Consider the following 19,274-nt stretch of genomic DNA (forward strand, 5'->3'; position numbering starts at 1 on the left):
GAGGTTTTAATGCACTTAGTATATCGTGAAGCTGCTTAGTATGTTGTGAAGAACAGTGTTAAATGATCACAGAGCAGGGTAAGAGAAGTTGTTAAAGACTCCCCAATTTATTAGATGCAGCTTGCTGTACAGACTCCCATTCTTCTGGGGCAACATGATGGCCACTTGATAGAAATCACGAGGAATGGTTGCATAGGACTGGCTGGCAGAAAATGGAGGCAGAATGTTAAAAAGTCTAAAAAAAGCAAACAATCAGCTTGATGGACCCAGGCCCTTGCCACAGTTCCACGTGTCCATATCCAATGAATTACTGAGGATGGTTTAAGCACATTAGTTCCCACAGCTGGGTTTCCTGCACAGGTCATTCAGTGCAGACACTCACACTGCCCATCGCCAGCTGTGCCCCTTCAGGAGCTCCAGCTCATGGTGCTGGCCTTTGGGTGTGCTTGTTTCCCTGCCATTTTTCAGTGGTTTACTTCGGTTCTGCAACACTGGAAGCCCAGAAGTCCCCGCAGATACCCACTCTGACAGGGAGAGAAGCAGGGAACGGAGGACAAGCGGGAGCACAGAGCCCTCCATCACAAGCCTGCCACAGGGAAGGACTCCTTCCTGCAGAGTACGCAGCTGACCTGGGGTGAGGGAGGGAGTAAGAAGAAGGAAAAGGAGGGATCAGGAAAAAAAAAAAAGTTAAAGAAAGATGGGAAAAGGAAGAAAAGCGGCACAGAGGAAAAAAAAAAAATCTGAAAAAAAAAAGACACAAAGGACGAAAAGAACACAGAAAGAACGCAGGAAAGCAGAGAGAGAAAAAGATTTCGAGGTTGTCGGCAGCATAGGGGCGAGCCGCAGCCCGGGCACGGCGCAGGGAGCAGCTACCTTCCGTCCGCACAGGAGCCGGAGCCCGGGCCGGTGTCGGAGCGGATCCGCCCGGGGTGCGGGCGGGGCGCGGGGCGGGGCGGGCGGCACGGAGGGGCGGGCGTGGGGCGGTCCCGCACGCAGGCGCGGTGGGAGCCCGGGGCGCCCCACGCGGGCGCTCCCAGAGCCTCGGCGGCGGCGCCCGGCTCGGCAGCAAGGGGGGCGCGGGCCGGGACCGGGCAGAGCGGCGGCGGCAGCAGGAACGTCCGGGAGCCGTGGGAAGAGGGCGGCACCGCCCCCACCGCCGCGCCCCGCTCAGCCGCTCTCTCGCCGCCGCTCGCCCCGCTGCCATGGGTTAGGGGGCGGCGGAGGAGAGGGGACGCCGTCAGGCTGCGGCCGCCGGCGGAGCGCGGAGCGGCGCCCGCGGAGCCAGGAGGCGGACGGCGGCGGCAGGGCGGCCGCCTCGGGGCTGGCGCGGGAGGCCGGGCCGGGGGGTTGCCCCGGTGCGAGCGCGGCGGCGGGCGGAGAGATGAGCGCGGAGTTGGTGAGCAGCGCCCTGGGGCTCGCCCTCTACCTGAACACGCTGGGCGCTGACTTCTGCTACGATGACAGGTACGGCGGGCGGGGGCCGCACACCTGCCGGCGGCGGGGCCGGGTCGGGCGGGACAGCCGGGGGAACGGGGAGCCCGGAGCGCCGGTGCCAGGGCCGTGACAGCTCGCTGCCAGCCAGCCAGCCCTTTGGCGGGCGCCGCCGCAACTTCGGGCGTCCCGGGCGGGGAGCGGGGAGCGGGGTGCCGGCGGGGCACGAGGTGCCGCTCCTCCGTGCGCCGGGCGGGGCCGGCCGCCGGGCATTCCGATTGGTGCCTTTTCCGCTGGCTTGATCTGATTGCAGTTAGAACGGATGCGTAATTAAAATGTATTAGGGAGAACAGCACGCCTGGCTAAACTTATGAACCATCCTGGGGTGTTTCATGCGCCGTTGGAATCAAACCATCCGAAAAGCGAGCCGGGATTTACTTTGACAGCTTCTCGGCGGCCCTTCTCCTCCGCTCCGCCCGAGGGGGGGGTCGTCCCGCGGCGCGGGCTGGGGTCGGTGGCTCGCAGCGCCCTGCGGGAGGAGGCGGGCGGGCGGGCACGGTGCTGCCGGGCGGTGCGGGTCGTCCCGCGGGGTGGGACGGGGCAGTGTGCGGTCGGTGCGCTGAGCCTCCCTCGAGCTGCTGCCGGCGGTGCACCTGCCGCGGCGGGAGGAGCTCCACCGCTCCCATAACGTCCTCGGGGCTGCGAGCGTGAAACCGGCGGTGCGGAGAGCGCCGGGCCGGGAGCCGTGTCCTCTCGGAGCGGGGCAGCTCGGACTTCGGTCCTTGGCGTCATTTACACGAAGTCCTGTGGAGCGATTACTTATTTCTGGTGTTTGTGAGAGCCTTCCGGTTACGGACAGGGGTTTACTTTTTTTTAAGCCTGTTTTAACATCCGAAAACGTAATGCACAAACAGTAAAAAGAAAAAAAAAAAAATCAGCCGTTATTCTGAAAGGCAAGGTCTGAGTTGGACCAATAAAAAGCAGTGTACTGACACTACTTTCAGCCTGCTTGTTGTAGTTGAGAGCTGCAGGAGTTGTAGGCTGTTTGTGTAACCCTAAGCAGCATACGCTGCAGTATTCGGGCAGAACTGGGTTGTTTAAGGACGTGCCTGTAAGCCTGTCCTGCAGGCAGGTTCAATTTGGCTTGGGGTAGAAAGCAATTTGAAGCATTGCCTGATAGTATTGATGCGGAGGTCAAGGTTACTCTTGATCTTGCCTGGGTGTGCTTTAACACAGCTAGGAAATGGGGATATTGAGTGTCGTCTTGGAAAGGGTGGAAAAGATAGCTGCATGCTGTCTTCATAACGTTTGTCCCACACTATTTAAAAGGTGTTCTGAAGCAAGGCTATGCTGATATATTTACCTTGTAACTAAAGAGCGCTTCTCGTCCTTTTAACTAAGACTTAGGGATTCACTCGAGCACTCTAAAAGCCAATTAATAGCCGTCCCGTACACAGGGTCACACAATTAGGGTGCCTTGCAACTGCAGCCCTGGAAGGGAGAGGCAGGGAGGTTGTTGCTGGCTGGTAACTGTGGGGCTCGGAATGGCAGCGGCCAGCTCTCAAACCTGAAGGATTCCTTTAACGGTAATCACAGGATCTCACTGCCCTGCAGGAGCCTACTTGAAACGTAACAGAGGAAAGGAGGTCGATGCTGGAGCTGCAGGACATGGCCCCCCATGTGGGAGATGGATCATGCTACTAACTTTAAGTGAATCAAGACGGTGCCGTTACGCTAGGAACCTGCAATCTTTGTTTCAGGAGGGCAGCGTATTGCTGTACCTTTTTCTGCTTCCTTTGCCAAGTGTATTGAAATTAGATCAGACTGTTGGTTTTTTTTTTTTAATATAGTGATCAAGCTTACTTTATAAAGGGTGTCTGTAATTGCTTTCTGTATGTTTTTATGTAGGTTGGTTAAGATTAAGAGGCATCGTAAAAACTTCTTAGAACAAAATCCATTTCCCAATGGTAGAACTTAATATTTTAGCGGCTGCACTGCACCAAACCAAAGCCTGTATGGGCAGCGATATAACAAGCTTACTTCTGCTCTGAGGTTTATGACTTTATATCAAAGAATTCAATATTTTATTTCCCACCATTCGCCCAATGAAACTGAAATTGAATGAATTTAAAAAGTATTTGTTCTCACTTTTCATCTTGAGTCTACCTAACTCGCTGCTGCTTTCATACCGGATAACGTGACATGCGCATAATCAGTGCAAATGTGATCTCTTAGATCAATTGGCTTATTGATTAGTGTGAGTGAAAGTGACAGCTTCTAAGCCTGGGCGCCAGTGTAAAGAGGAATCACTGTTGTTTTCTCTGTGTACCTTGGAAACGAGCTTTCGTCACCCTGTTCCCCACTGCTGTAATTTTCACAGACAACTGTGATATTTTCTAGGAAAATGTGGAGATTACTGGGGAGGAAATCAATAATGACCCTGTTCATTTAGGAGCAAATAAATATTTTTCATTCTTTTTGCTTATTTGTTTTATTTTAAGAAAGATATGACACACATTAACCTGAAAGAAGAGACAAATGTGGGGAGAGAAGTGGATGCATGTCTAATACCATGAGCTCACATTGCATATTAATAAACGTTTACTTATTGTCGAGCAAAATCATTTTGGAAGCAGTAAGAAGAGGTAGGGAGAAATGGAATTTTAATTCCTGCACATGTATTGAAGATCTAACATATTGCACTGTGTTAAATCCAGCTCCTTGCCAGATTAAGGGGGGCTAATCTCTAGTCGCTGCACATGCAACCCTTGTTTCAGGCTAATATCTGCCCGCATCACGGAAGGGAGACCTATGGCTGCAATGAGGCTAACAGCCTGGCATCATTATTTTTCCTTGCCACTTGAGCCCGCCCCAAGCAGGCAATCTGAGCTGTGGGCCCCTCATGTGACCTGTGCTAAGTACGACAGGTCCCTGTCAGCCTGTCGCTGGGGTGTGGAAGATTTAGTGCTCCGAGTGTCCTGGGGTTGTACGCTGCTGCGGTGCGTGTCAGAAGCTACTCATCCATTGAGGTGTTCCTTTGTCCTCCCAAATGTCAGAATGAAGGCATGGTTCAAGGGGGCCACTGGGAATAATGTTTAACATCGAGTGGTGCATCTCCTCTGTGTCCACTGTGTGTATTTTTTGGAGCACCCGTTTTGCCAGGCTTCTGGCTCCCTGAAGGATGCCTCCATGAAACGTGGCAGTGCTGGCCAGCTCTCCATGGCTTGTGCTGCATTTTGTTTAATGGGCCTGAATGGGGCAGCCTTGCTGGTGGGAGGAACGGCGTCAAACAGCCTTGTTCCAGAGCTGCAGTATTACAAGCTGCATTGAAGAAATCCTAACGAATGCCTTTGTGGTGCAGTGTCAATTTTACATAATTTGGAAATAGTCTGAGGCCGTGCCCATTGCACAGTACCTCTGTTGGGTCTGCCCACGAGAATTAATCTAGCAAGTGACCCAAATACAGGCACTAGAAGAACAAGTGTAAGTACACTGGGGAAAATTGCTTGCCATCTGTCTCCTTGTTGAATGTGTATATTTGATTATTAATTTACATCTGTGATTTTTATGGCTCCTTTTTATCATCTACTCTGTTTCTCAGCTCCAAGTGCACCTCACCAGCAGCCTTCAGTAGATCCAGTTCTCAGGTGGCTGCAATCTTTTCAGTTCCAGTAGTGAGGCTGGTTGTGGGGGAAAATTGAAGAAGGGGGCATGAATGCTTTCTCTGTAGTGTTTTCCCTTTGTCCCTGCTTTTGTGTCTTAAACACGCTAACTTCAAATGACCAGAAGGATATTTTGTATATGGAGCACGCCCTTGCACTTGCTGATAAGGCAAAATGTAATCCAGAGGGGATGCCTGAGTAACTGAGGCAGCATAGTTCTCAGGTACTGTATTTGAGGATCAACCAAACAAACAGGTAACTGACTGCCTAGCAGGATGAATCTGGCCTAATAATGTTCCATTTACTATTATGTCTGTTCTATTTTCAATGCTGAACATCATCTAAAAATATAGTTGACTTTGGCTTTAAAAACGTTTGTGCATAAAAATTTGTGTTGAATAAAACACTTGATCAAAATGTAAAATGTTTCATCAAGATAATGTGGTGTTTTGTTTTTTTTTTCCTGCAGTGAGGATGCTTTAGTATAGAGGCTTTTGGAAGCAAAAAAGAAATTGTCCCCCCAGGCTTTATTTTAAGATTTCTGTTACATACATATCACCAACATAAACTGTGCTGCTTTTGGTAGGTGGTTCAGAGAATAAATTCATGACTGTTAACAGACGGAGAGTCTCCCTGAGTCACTGGCGGGATGTAGCTCATCTGCAGGAAGTTCTTCCAGCGCACAATGGAGTTACAAATTCAAATGATCCACTTTCTCCTGCATCTCCCATATGTATTCCAGCTGCACTTCTGAATCCTTTAAGTTTGCCAGAGTGAAAGCTGCTCAGAAGGCGCAGAAGTCTCTCATCTCAATTTGTTAACCATCTGATAGCTGCAGGAATGCTGAATTAGATCTCCTTTGCCTCCCTCGTCTGGAAGTTTGCCTTTTCCTTGTTGGCTGCTAAGATTTTTTTTTTTTCTAGTGAAGCTGACTGAAGCAGCCTTTGCTGTTTGTTTATGGAATTTCTTTCTTTAGCTGAAATATTTGATGCTGAAGCTGTAGATGGAAGCCTGCTGGCAACCTGTGGTGAAAGTTGCTCCAAACATACAGTTGGAAAAACAGGCTAAATCTGAAGAGAGAGATGCTTGTTCTCATTGTTATTTATGCAAAAATGAATCTGCTATTTGGGCCAATGTTTACAGTTAGATTGTATCATTTTAGTCTTTGAATTACTTTACAGGCTTGACTCAGCTTTTGGATCAACTGTCTTTTTTAAACAGTCCATCATCCCTAATTTTTGTCAGAAATGTTGATTGAAAGGTGGAAATATTTTACCTGGAGATCTGAATCTTATGCCAAAAGTTCTTTCTTCTCTGATGCTTTGGCTCCCAGGGTCGTCTCTTTTTTAAATTTCTCATGGTTGCAGGTGCCTCTTGCTGGTCTTCGTTTTGGCAGCTCTTGAATTCCTGTGCTTTCCTGCTTGGGGCGTGTGATCATATAAACTCTCCTTACCTACCTTTAAATGGGGCGCTTGTTGTGTGGGAGGGTTGGTTAAGTCAGGATGACCGTGGGATTTCATTTCACTTCCAGATCTGGATCTTAAGTCGTGTACCAGTAGCCTCAGGATAGTCTTCTAGACCTGAGAAATTCATGTTATGACTTGCACAGATGGTCCCTCCCAAGTAAGCAGGAGAGGGTGCAAATCCTGCAGTTCACTTCCCAGGATCTTGCTCCACAGAACTCCATGCTGAGCCATTTTTTCCAAAAGCTCAGTTCCTATTGCTGAATGTAACTTGAAGCGCCACGGGAGATGTTTTTTGGAATCACACCCTGGACGTTATTTAACATGTTGACTCTACTGCTCAGTTTAACTTCAGGACAGTCAAAATACCTCACAGACCTGTGGATGGCTCATAATGGTCATCTGCAAAAGGCAGCGATGTTCCCTTAGGATCTGCCTTCTGCTGAGGCATAACACAGTGCTGCTGTTACTCATTTGACCACTTATTGTGAAACAAATCTGCTGGATTGCTGAGATGTCAGTTAAGGATCAAGTATCTGTCAAACTCTATTTCACTTTGAAGAAGAAAACCAGTAAATCAAACAGTTTGAGGCTGATGAGACTTGTTCATCCAACGCTCCTTGGAGGGGGATCGCTGGCCATTGTGCTCTGATGCACTGCCACACCAGCAATCCCTGGTCCTAAGCTTCAAGAGGGAGGAAAAGTAGTGATGTCCTTAAATATTAATCCTCGTGTTCCCTAGAAGAGGTGTTTTCTGTGAGGTGAGACCAGCAGCTGTCCCATGTCAGATCAGAGCCAGCTCTAGCTGCCCCAGAACAGCCCCACTGCTGGGCAGCAATGAGCAGGGAGTGATGCTGGGTGTGCCCTGGGAGAGCAGATCTAAGAAAGGGAAGAGTTGCAGGTCAGTACGGGAAGGCAGGAGGTGCTCCAGGTGCAAAGCAGAAGCTCCCTGCAACCCGGGAGAGGCCCACGGTGGAGCAGGTTGTCCCCCTGCAGTCCACGGGCACCACGAGGAGCAGATCTCCATGTGCAGCCATGGAGGAGCCGCAGCCGATGGAGAGCCCCTGCAGGAGCACCCCAGGTGGGAGCTGCAACCCATGGAGAGGATGTTGCAATGGGGCAGGTGGGATGGGGGAGCTGCCGCCTGTGTGGGGCAGTGCCTCAAGGGTGAACCCTGAGGTATGGACCTGTGTTGGAGCAGTGCTTGGAGAGCTGCAGCCTGTAGGAAACCCAGGCAGGGTCAGTTGAGGAAGGATGGCATCCCGTGGGAGGGACCCTACATGGAGCAGGGGAGAGTGACTGTGAAGGAGCAGTGGAGATGAAGCAATATAGACTGACTGCAGCCCTGTTCCTCTATGCTTCTCATGGGGAGGAAGCAGAAGGAGGAAGACAGGGGAAAGAATGTCTTTTAGTTTGCTTTCAGTTCTCACTGCTCTAATCAGTTATCAATAGATAGTAAATTATATTAATATACCTACACTGAGTCTGTTTTTGTTTTGCCCGTCATGGTAATTAGGGAGTGATTTCCCTGTCCTTATCTCGACCCTCAAGCCCTATTTCATCCTATTTTATCCCCCTTTTCTGTTGAGGAGGGGAAGTGAGAGAGCGGTGTGGTGGTGCTGAGCTGCCCACTGGTGTGAAATCCCCACACCAGGACGCTGTGAATAGCTGTTAACATTCATTTTCTGTTGGCTTTATGAAGAGGTTTTTCAGGAAGGTAGGAGATTTCAGCTGGAGGTAAATAATGCTTAGCTACTGTCATCGCATACCTTCTTTCCTTCATCTCATCTTTTTAATTGCTGTTTGTTTGATTGGAACTACGGTACTTTCAGCATATGCTATTTTGTCTGTTGCATCTTGATTTTCCAGTGGTTTTTACACATGGCCCATATCCATGCTGCAAAACCTGTTACAAAATCAGTGTAATCTCTAAAAGAATATGTAGGGGTATATACGGTACACACAGTAAATAAAATAGTGGGATTTTGTTTTATACTTAAAACTTGAGACCAGCTATTTTCTGGCATCCATGCTCCAGCAGAGAACTGGACAGACTTCCCTTTGAAGTCTTCCAGAAGGGATGCTGAATTTATTTGCTGGCTGTGAGCGCACTCTGCTCTCCAGCACCATGCTCAGTCCAGGCCACAGTTTGACAGGTGAGGGAAGGTGGATTTTCCATGTGATGGTGCAGACCATCACTGCTTGGCAACTAGATGGGTTTGTGGCATCCCCTGTTACTCATGGACCTGTCAGTAGACCAGAAAACCCCTCCCTGACCTCTGACCCATGTTTCAAACGAGGACAGCTTTTTCCGAACTTAACATCCTGTTTCCAGGGTGGATTTTTCTCAGCTTAGTGTTACTCTAGGCTATTTTGCTAATGAGAGGGTTATGTGATTTTAACTCCTATCTGATTTAGTCAGTCTGGTATTAGTTCAGAGGAACAAGGCGGTAATTGGTAGCAGAACTATCGCTGTAAAGTCTCTGCCAGTGTCTGGATGTTATTTTCATGCAACTTGTTAATTTGCATACTTAAATCCTAAAAAAGGACTTGAATGCTTGAAATGGGGTCACAATTCAGTGACCAAAATTGTCATGGAAACAAACCCACTCAGCAGCAGCTTAAACTGCTCCTAGATCTTTGTTCTGTCTTCCCTGCCCACCCCCTGACTTTTTAGATGCAACGATTAATAATTGGCCCTGGGCAGAGGAGCCATGCTCCAGCATGCCTTTCTCCAAGACACTTCCCATCCTCGCTGCAGAACAACCTGCGTCCTGTGCTTGGGGCATCCTTCTGGTGGGAGATCAGTCCTGGAACCCTCTCATTCCTAAATGAAAGATAGATACGCCACAAGTGTTTGTTGTCCCAGTTTGGAGAGAGCATTCAATTTCTATACTTTCTGTTTGTGTGGTTACCTGCCCTCAGTAAGCATAACTTTGTTTTTTATTGTTTTTCTGAGAATTTTCTGTCCCTCTGATAAAGGGAAATCTGAGTCGGATGGCTCTCCATGAATTAGGTGCCTTCTTTAGGAAGCAGTGATGGGCTGGTAAGTACATAGGCTCCTAACATTGTGATGTGTCAACAGTGCCTTTATGGCATCTAGCCTCTGACTTTTATGCAGGGATGTTTCTCAGTTGATGCTGTTTAAAATAGCCATTAGGTTTTGCTTGGTAAGTTACAGAAGCTGGTAATAATTATTTGGTATAGAAAAACAACACTATTTTAGTAAAGCACAAATAAATGCTCTTCCACTAAAAATGATCTCCTTAAGTTAATGTTTTCAGTGGGTTTAAGGTGATGTAGTTACTCTGTGGGGAAAGGCTGTGAATGTTGCCTGTCATAAAGGTCTTTGAGAATTAGCACTGGTACCAAGAAAATATACCTGTCCGTACACAGGACTCAGACAGGTCCTGTGTGTGGAGTATCACAATTAAAAACAAAATCCAACTCTGAAATCTACCCAACTAGCACTGAACTTGATTTGGTTTTGTCAATGCGTTTGCTTGTTATGGCTTCACCTAGATTCCAGTAGGAGAAGAAGTGAAAGATGTCATGAGGAGGCAAGCATCAGTGTGTAAAGATAGGAGGGCTAATGTGGCCTCCAGATGGTAGACAGAGATGGTCTGCTTTGAAATAGTGGTCACTGTGCAATCAGGGATTCAGTTCACTGAATTGTGAAGTAATAGGTCAGCATCTTGGACCAGAACTAGAACTGCCAGTCCAGAATGTTTTTTCTTCAAATGACTAATTTGTTCCAGGAACCCAACATGATATCTTAAAGTGCTAGTTCCAAAAAATAAGTCTCTTCTGAGAATTTTTAGAGTTTTTTTGTGCCTGTGTATAGTTTGGTCCCATCTTTTTCAGAGTTTTTTTTTTTTTTTTGTCAGCCTGTAAGAGAGCACAGGAGGATCTGTAGAGCACAGAAGTATATTAAACAATGCGGTTAAAAGTTTGCCGTTTAAAGCACACAATGTGTATGTCTTTACAGGCAGTTTACTTTCATGTCACCTTCTCTTTCTCATTCTTTGCGATTTTAGCCATGTTCCAGCACTGCGGTAACCCAGATGTTCTTGACTCCATGTTGCAGCATCACCCCATTCATGGGTCATGATCCGTTACGGCTGGCTGTCTTGTTTGTGTGGACTCATACTCTACTACTTTGAGAAGGGGTTTAGATCCAGTTAGAAATTCAAGTGAGATGCTTGCTGTCACCTCTACTGCCATTAGAGTAGCTTTCCTAACCCCACGTAACACTGGGATTTCTCTTACTAAAGTTGAGGGAGCCTGTGCTGGCTTCAATGGGACTGTGTGCGCAAGAATATGCCTGTGGTGGTTGTTCTGTAGGTTATGAGCCTTCTGCTATGTACTTTCATTCTTCGTACTCTTCAAAAACAAAACAAAACCACAAAAAACTCACCCAAACAAAAACCCCTCTTTTTGTATTCAAGTAAAAATATTTGAAGGAATATTATGCCCTGCCATACCCTCTAATTTCCGTCAATTATATGAAGATGAAGGTGCAATCATGCCTTCACTTGCACTTGATATTGTCTTCATTTGATTTGACTGCTTAATGTGGCTGTAGTGTTGGTTGATTGTTTTATATTTTTTCAATAAAAAGGTGAAAAGTAATTAGGTTTAAGTGTGAGGTGTAGGCTCAGAAATGGCACAGTATCTTAAGAAGCCGTATTTTGTGAGCTGTCAGTCCTCTAGATAAGATACCGCTACAATAAGATACGTTTTTTTTTGCCTTGGATTAAGACTGTATTGGTCTGGCTTTCCTTGTTGATTCCAGAATTTCATCAGGGAATCATCCTGGGCAACTCTCTGAAATCAGATGTGAAGCTCGGTGTGGAAGTTCTGTTTGTGGGTCTCTAGCAAGGTTGTTCTCCTTCTGCCATACTGTCTTTGACCTTCCAGACTCCTCCCCAGCAGATCCTATACCAAAAAGGAGTAGATACTTCTGGGAATGCTAGACATCTACTTGTCTATTTCTGTGCTGAAAAAAAAACCTGGATTGTAATAAGAAGTTCCCTGTAGTAAATTCCATGGAGCTTGAGTGTACAAGTTTATGTTCTTTATTTTCCCCAAACAATTTCAGTTGTACTTGAAGAAACTTTCTAAGTTTCTTTTTTTTTCTTTTTTTTTTTTTTTAGGAGGAAAAGGAAGCAAAAGTAGCATTAGTCGCAGAAGAAAGACTTCATTCTCTAATTAATTATTTGCAATTAAACTTCTGATCTTTTGCATTTTTGTAATTAAAGCAGAAGAAAACTGAGGCTTTTTGAAAACCTTTTGATCTGAGTGAGGGTTCCATTGCCAAAACAGTAATTTAAATGCCCCATGGCTATGTAAATAAAGCTTACAGAGAGAAAAAATACAAAAAGAATTATGAAAAATTTAATCAAATAACATTGTGTTTTTGTGTGTAGTAGCTTGTTTTGGTAACACAAGCAGGTCTTTCCTTTTTAACACCAGTGTACTTCAATAAATGTTGTATTTTATATGAGATGACTTAGCTGTATGTTCTACTCCATTTCACAGTACATCACTCATCTCTGTATATAAGTTGTTAAAACTGTAGTATTTCGTTTTAATAAACACTGAGCTTCTGAAGTGTTCTCAGGATGCACGTTTTTTTGGAAGAAGGACTTAACTATGCGGAAAGGCCAGAATGTAGATGGCTCCTTGTATTGCTCGCCTTGCATTAAAAAAGCAGACCCCAAGCTAGATCCCTTCAGGCTGCCCTTCACAGACAGCCACCCGTGTGCACTGCCTGAGCTCTGCAGTGACTGCTGAGATCGGCCCTGCACCTGAGCTGTGGTGTGAGTTAGCTTGTGCGGTTGTAGGGCTTACAGAGAGTTGCTGGCAGATGGTGCCCAACATGAAATCCATGCCCCCCCCAAGAGGCTTGGAGTTGTATAGCTGGATGTGCCGTGAGCTACCGTGCAAGACATTACATCTCTTACTGCTTCCTCTCTCCCTGTTTTTGCTCTTTATGTGATTACAAGCTCTTGGCAGCCAAAGTGGCATCTTTAATACACGTATTGCAACTGGTTGGCTCAGCACGATAAGGGTATCTGGTTATGGGCATCTGGCTGTTTTAAAAGGATGGTTCAGCATAAAGAAGGGAAGCTTGCTGGAAGTTCTTTTGTTCCTTAGAATTGCTAGGTGTGTGGGTGCTGTTTAGCCTGGACAGATTGGCTGCAGTTTCCCTTTCCTCTGAGTATGATATGCTGTAGGATTTTACCAAAGTTTTTTATCATTCTTTTTTCTTTTTTTTTTCATGTTGAATGGGTAGGTTTGTATCTGTTCAAAACTGAATCCCAAGTTACCCAGATATGTGATGGACATAGGTACTTGGGCTTCGTGGCTGGCTGGCATAGGGTTAAAACAAGTAGGAAGGATTATGTGTTCAGGCGGCAGGAAGTTAGTTTGTCCTCTGGAATTTAGAGCCTGCTTTTAGCACTTGACAAAGAAAATAATGTAAGGTTATTAACAAAAAAGTAGATATTTGTTACAAAAAAAAATTGATTTGTAGAGGTATGATAAATATGTGAGAGATTCTGCAGGAAATTCTCCTGTAGGGGACAGTCAGCCATTTCTTTTTTTTTTTTCTCTTAATGTACAATTTTCTACCATTAAATGCAATCCCTTCCAAAAATGGTTAAAGACTATCGGTTTGACAGACTCTCTGGTAAGGTGGGGGATGGATTCCATAAAGGAAAAAAGTTCTAAGGAATATTGGCTTTCACCTAGTTGTGTAATCCACTAACATGTAATATTAGTAAGAATTAATATTTGGTATGTTTTTCTTGGAAAACAATAAAAAATATGAATTGTCCATCTGATGTGTTTAATCTACTTAGGTTCCTGCAAATATAATGCCTCCTATTTGTTTCCATGGAAACTACAACAAAGAGCACAATAACACTATTTGACAGAGAAAATTTTCAGCTACAAAACACTATTTTTCAACATAGTCACCGCCTTTAGCTTTGCATTTTTGCCAGGGATGAACAAGAACCTGCATGGCGTGCTTGTAAAAATCTGCACCAGTGGAGGTGACCCACTGCTGCCGCTGCTGAAATGCACCACCCACCACCTCACCATGCTCACATCCACCATTTGGTCTCCATAAACATTCAGCAAGCATTGATTAATGGCAGTGGGTGCAATGTTTTCTGCATGGAGGAATTCAGTGACACACCTTTGCTTCATCCACACTTCCATGTCAGACTGCTCCTCTATTGCATCTGTCACATGGCAACAAAATGTAACAATATTGGTGGGAAGATTCATCCTCTACTGCCATACCACCAACATCCGCCTCTGGTTTTGTAGGCCAACATAATAAAATAGGAGGCGTTACTTTTGGAGCATCCATTGTGCTGTTTCAGAGCTGTTGATCTGAGGTTTTTTGGGATTCTGCTGATTTTGCAGGGCAAGAGAAGGTTTTCTGCTCTGTATGCTGCTATGGATCTCAGTGCTCCTTGGGGGTAGTGTTGGAGAAGGAGTCTTATCTAAGTAAGAAAATTGAATAGTAAGGGTCTGAAGGTGATAGTATGATATGCATATCTTGAAAGTCTCTGATACAGTAGCTCGAAGCAAGGTACCACCCTGTTAGGCACAGTTTCCAAAAATCACATGCTGTGTGATGTTTAAATGTGCCTACTTGACACTGTGCTTGGTTTGCTCTGAAATTCTTGCAGTCTGAAATTTGTAGATTTTGTTGAAGTTCCCTGTATAGTAGCTTATTATAGGCGAGGAGTTTCAGTTTATATTCACACTGTGCAAATTGTTAATGACATGAAAAAGTGTATGAGCCTGTTATGCAGCAAAAGGTTTTGAAGTCAATTTCTTATTGCTGAAACCCAACATGTTACAGTACCCTTTTCTGAATAAGTGACTCTAAAGCATGCAAATAAAGAGCTAATACACAGGTAAATATAAGCATGGAAGAGCTTGCAGGGTTCTGGCATAAACGCTGTTACTAAGTGTCTTATTCTTTCTATAAACGTTTAAGAAAAAGCTGAGTGATGTGATGGATGGTGGATGGGATTAAAATCATTTTTTGAGAAGTTTTATTTTCTTCTGGCGTCATGTAATTTCAACAATAATGCTTAAAAGTGTAAGTTGCATTTGATTGCCTTAGCACGGGCAGGGAGGTAGGGACTTCTGTCCATTGTGTAGCACAGTGGGAGTGATGGCTGAGTGTTTTTGCTTGAAAGGCAACCCTGAGAACGCTTTATTTTGCCTAAGTCCTTTAGGACAAGAAATTATGGGAAAACATATATATGCAGAGTATATAAAAGCACAGTGTTATGCTTTATATTCGCTGCACTATGTGGCTAGAAAGATAACTAGTGAGTAGAGAGTATTTGTTTTCTATCCTTATTTTTCATTGAATCCTATATAAAATGCATGAGGTAGCTGAACACAGTCCTGCTAAGGAAGAGCAGATATTGTGATAATTCTTAGCATGAACCTGAAATCATGCCAGTTAGTCCTTCGCCAAGGGTAAGTGAACACACTTGTAGAATAAGTTGCTCAAGGCAGACTGCTTATCATGCTATATTTTGCTTTGTAAAATGCAAAAGAGCCCTGTGCATAGCAGGACAGTTGCATTTAATATGCATATTTAATTGCACATATAATAACAGACATAATTTTTCATTCTTGCAGTGCTTTCTTATGTCTGCACCAACAGTGTAGGTCATGGAGGGAATGAAGGCATGGACTGCAATCAGTGAATCTTCCTACAGAGTGATTAAATTAGTATCAAATTGTGCCCTTAGGATATTTCTAAGCTCTCAAATATAGTAAGCAGTATGGTAATCAGAAAAAAAGAATGTTGTTTTCTTCTAGTCAAAGAGTCTTTCTTTCTTTAGTCATTGTTTTGAATTTCAGCAGGAATTGGGATACAACAGGAACTTCTACCGTTTTGCTTTCTGCAGCAAAGGATCCATGTTGGCTCCGCAGTTTTTATTTTTTCTGCTGAGGGTTAGAAGTTAGGTACATGGGTCACCTTTCACTCGTTCTAAATAAAACTAAATGAGGAAGCAAGTACAGAGATTATATTTCAGCTATTGCTTCGGGAACTGACTAAATGTTGATTTAATTGAATTCAATTTAGATTGGTTGAATGTTGCTGCTGTTGTAATTAAGGAAAGAAAACTGCAGCTACCTAATCTGTTTTTCTGTCTCTTGTACCTGCCTGAAATTTATTCTTTTCTAAATTGCAAATGAGTGAGTGAAGTATCCAGCTAAGCAAAATCAGTATTTGTGCCTTGATGACTATCTTGTGCTTATTGGGATGGCAAAAATTAGCAGATTGGAGAGCATGAATGGCCTGTTCAATAATCTCCAAGAAGGAGGAAAAATGACTTAATAATTTGTTTTAAGGATGCAGTAAACAGCTCATCACTAGGTAGATAAGGTCAAGATAAAAGCAGATCATTTTGTAGGTCTTATGTGTCAGTAACAGATAAAACAGCAATGTAGGGCTCAGGTTTACCCTAAAGACTGCTTTCAGAAACACTTAGACATGTGTTCAGATTTTTGGATGTAAATAGTCCCATTAGATGAAGTCTGGTCCGACTGGAGTCAATGGTAAAACTTGTGGCAATTTAAATAAGGCTAAAATTTCATGAATGAGTTCAGTGAGACTACTTGTATACAGAAAGTTAAACACATGGCTAAGTGTTTGCAGGATAGAGGGGCTGCAAGGCTACGGGAATAAGACCCTTGTGACACAATTTGAAGTCTGACCTGCCTTGCTGTTGGGTGATGGAGAGCTGCGGCGAGGAAGTGGATGAACCTTTTGGGCATAAACAAGCACAGAGTATATTAAACATAATAAATAACTACAATTCATAAAATACTTGGTTGGTCCTAAATAATGAAGCAGTGAGAATGTTTATGGGCTGTGCTTGCTCTTGTAATATATTTTTATTTTATATTTTTTGGCACAAATGCATGTAAGGAATTAGTATCATTGTTATGTTTTGTTATTCATAACTGTTTAGTAGTGGGAGAAGCTTTCTTTTGGAAGGGGGAGGAGGCAAAACAGAAGTTACAGTCCCTCACCCCCAGTATAATACTAAATCATAGGAGTTATGCGATGTTTGATAATTATGTCAACTGTTGTAGCCATCATGTATATCAGCTACTTAATTTCATATCACGCTCAGTGAAGAAACACTGTGTGCATTATCGTAACTTTGACGGTTCTCACCATCTGAGGCTTTCTCCTCCAGATGTTTCACTGGTTAGCAAATTTGATTTGGAACTGCTTGTACAGCAAAACAACTGTCACATACATTAACAGATCTCTGTCTCTCTCTTTGTGTAGAATATCTTTGCAGAGCCCAGTTTCATGTCTTGGTGACAAATAGAATTTAAATGACTGCCTCCTTAATTCTGTGAGATTTAGATAAGCGCAATTTTCCAAGTTTTTGAGGGAATCCTGATTTACATTTTATAACGCATACACAACCAAGCAATTATCATGAGGTCTTATAGCAGCTTGGCAGTCCTTTGTGCCTATGGAAACAATTACACAATAGTGCATGTGCAAATAATGTTATCAGGTGCCCTTTGTGTGTGTTCACTCATTTTACCTAGAGTATACTAAAAAGCTGCAGCCTTCTTCCCATTTAAACGAAGCCAGCCCTATTGTAAGATGAACTTGCATAAAGACAGAGACATTGAGGTCTTAAGAAAATAACAGCTGCTATTCATTCTCTCAAATGCCTTCATTTTGGCATGCTGTTGATGATATTTTTTCTCTGTGCATGGCTTGAAAATGCACATGCTGGGAGGAACATCTCCCCATGGTGAGGTTAGATTCAGGCTGTGACCTCCCTTTTGTCCTTGCTCTCTCTCCTTATCCTGTCTTCAGTTTGGAGACTGATATTCCCTGTATTTCTGGAGGATGGAGGAGAACGTATTAGCACTGCTGATTGTGCATTACAGTTGCTGTTGGGGAATAGGAATCTGTAGTGGCCAAGTACAAAAAAAGTAAAGTGTCAAGGCAGTAGGAGATCCAGCACTGGTACAAAGCTTTTGAGTTTTGTGTGCATGTGTCTGGGGCAAATACTTTCAAACACTGAATGAGAAGTGAGAGGTTCTTACAGTTTGAGGGCTTTTTGCTGCTTTATAAGGAGATACTGATGCAATTCATTTCATTTCCCTTATATCATCCCACTGCACAGGGAGTGGTGCATTAGGGTGCTTTAGGAGTACTTCAGAAGAGATTTCCTCCCCCAGGACACTTCAGACTGAAAGGGATGAGAAGAGCAATGCATGGAAAAGAGAGAGCATGTGCGTAGTGTTCCTGCATGCTAATCTCTGTGTTGTATCTGCAGGTATGAGACCTATCCAAAAGTTAAAGTGAGGAGATGTCTGGAAATCAGGAGAAGGCAAGACAGGGAAGGAAGAAATGAGTTACGGCTGAATGCTTGATGGTTGTTAGGCACGTGGGATGCAGAGGATCCAAAGTCAGTACACAAACTGAGAGGAAAACTGCCCTCAGTGTGTCAGTGCTGCTACTGAGTTTGCTGAAAGAGACATTAGCCGTGGATTTTGGCAGTCTCAGCTGTTTCTGTTGTAGAGAGCCAGGCTGGGTCAAACTGCTTAAGCCAAAGGTATTTTCTTTGCTGAAACAGCCCTGAGATCGGTCACATCATTAGCATAGCTAGCAGGTTGCACAGGGGTAGCTGCTTGTGGTGTAGGTGGTGATGAGCAATTGGTGGTGATAATCGCATCAGACTGTACCAGTGAAGTCTGTCCAGAGAGATCTCCCTGGGTTTCACTCTTACCTTTCACGAGTTTTCAGCTTGCTCTTCTAACCTGTTCCGTTTCGCCATCTCCCTGGGTGGTTTTCTCCTCTCATGTTTCCTACAATGGAAAGCTAATAAGACATATACAGAAAACAGACGCTGGAACCAAAGTAGGAAAAATGAGCAATGGCTCAGTTAATAGAGTTTGGCCCTTTCTAGGAGAAAGACACAATGTAGACTGAAAAAGAGATAAATTGCTTGGGGAAGGAAAATGGATAAAACAATGTGGCTGAAGACAGAGGCCCAACTGTTACTGTGTAAAAATTAGATTGCTGCAGAAGCTGGGGTTTTGTGGCTGCCTTGTTTGGCTATTCTTTACACTGAGTCCTAGTTTAGGACAGACTGCAACAATGCAAAGCAGGTTCTTGCCAAGGCTGCTGTGTGGCTAATGAAGCGCTAGAATGTAACCTAGTCTTGGCAGTAGAGGTTTGGATGGAAGGCCAAACTGAACTATCAGCAGAGATGACACTATTTTTAGGGCTTTGTATCTGAAAAAATACTTGATAGAAAGCTATAGAAACTCTTGGAAAGTGGCGCTGTGCTTGCGCTTTGAACGCTTTACGCTGAAGAAGTTTTCAAATCCCTGTCAACATGAGAACTGACTGAATTTCAAACATAGGATTGCACAGCATGTGGCATTCATTTATTATCCCATTATAAGATTAAATGTTATGAATTAAGTACTCTTTTCCCTGTTTTCTTAGGCTATTGTTATAGAAGGCAAATGTGCGTCTGAAATACCAGGTATAGACTTTGCTTTTTCTTCTCAGACTTTCTTCTTCTTTTCTTTCTTTCTCCCTTTCTTTCTTTCTCCCTTTCTTTCTTTCTCCCTTTCTTTCTTTCTCCCTTTCTTTCTTTCTCCCTTTCTTTCTTTCTCC

At 44.4% G+C, this 19,274-nt stretch overlaps 1 protein-coding gene across 3 annotated transcripts in view; it reads left to right on the forward strand.

Annotated features, from left to right (window-relative positions):
• The window catches only part of TMTC2 (transmembrane and tetratricopeptide repeat containing 2), a 246,172-nt gene continuing 227,939 nt past the window's right edge, over window positions 1,042-19,274 (forward strand). The window contains exon 1 of one of the 3 annotated variants that reach the window (XM_021385304.1): window positions 1,042-1,464. In XM_021385304.1, the coding sequence (XP_021240979.1) occupies window positions 1,382-1,464 (83 nt within the window). In that variant the 5' untranslated portion in view covers window positions 1,042-1,381. The remainder of the gene's footprint in view (window positions 1,465-19,274) is intronic. The other 2 variants (XM_021385301.1, XM_021385302.1) reach the window with 2 other exon arrangements.

Source organism: Numida meleagris, chromosome 1 (genome assembly GCF_002078875.1).
Source record: "Numida meleagris isolate 19003 breed g44 Domestic line chromosome 1, NumMel1.0, whole genome shotgun sequence".
NCBI classification, from domain to species: Eukaryota; Metazoa; Chordata; class Aves; order Galliformes; family Numididae; genus Numida; species Numida meleagris.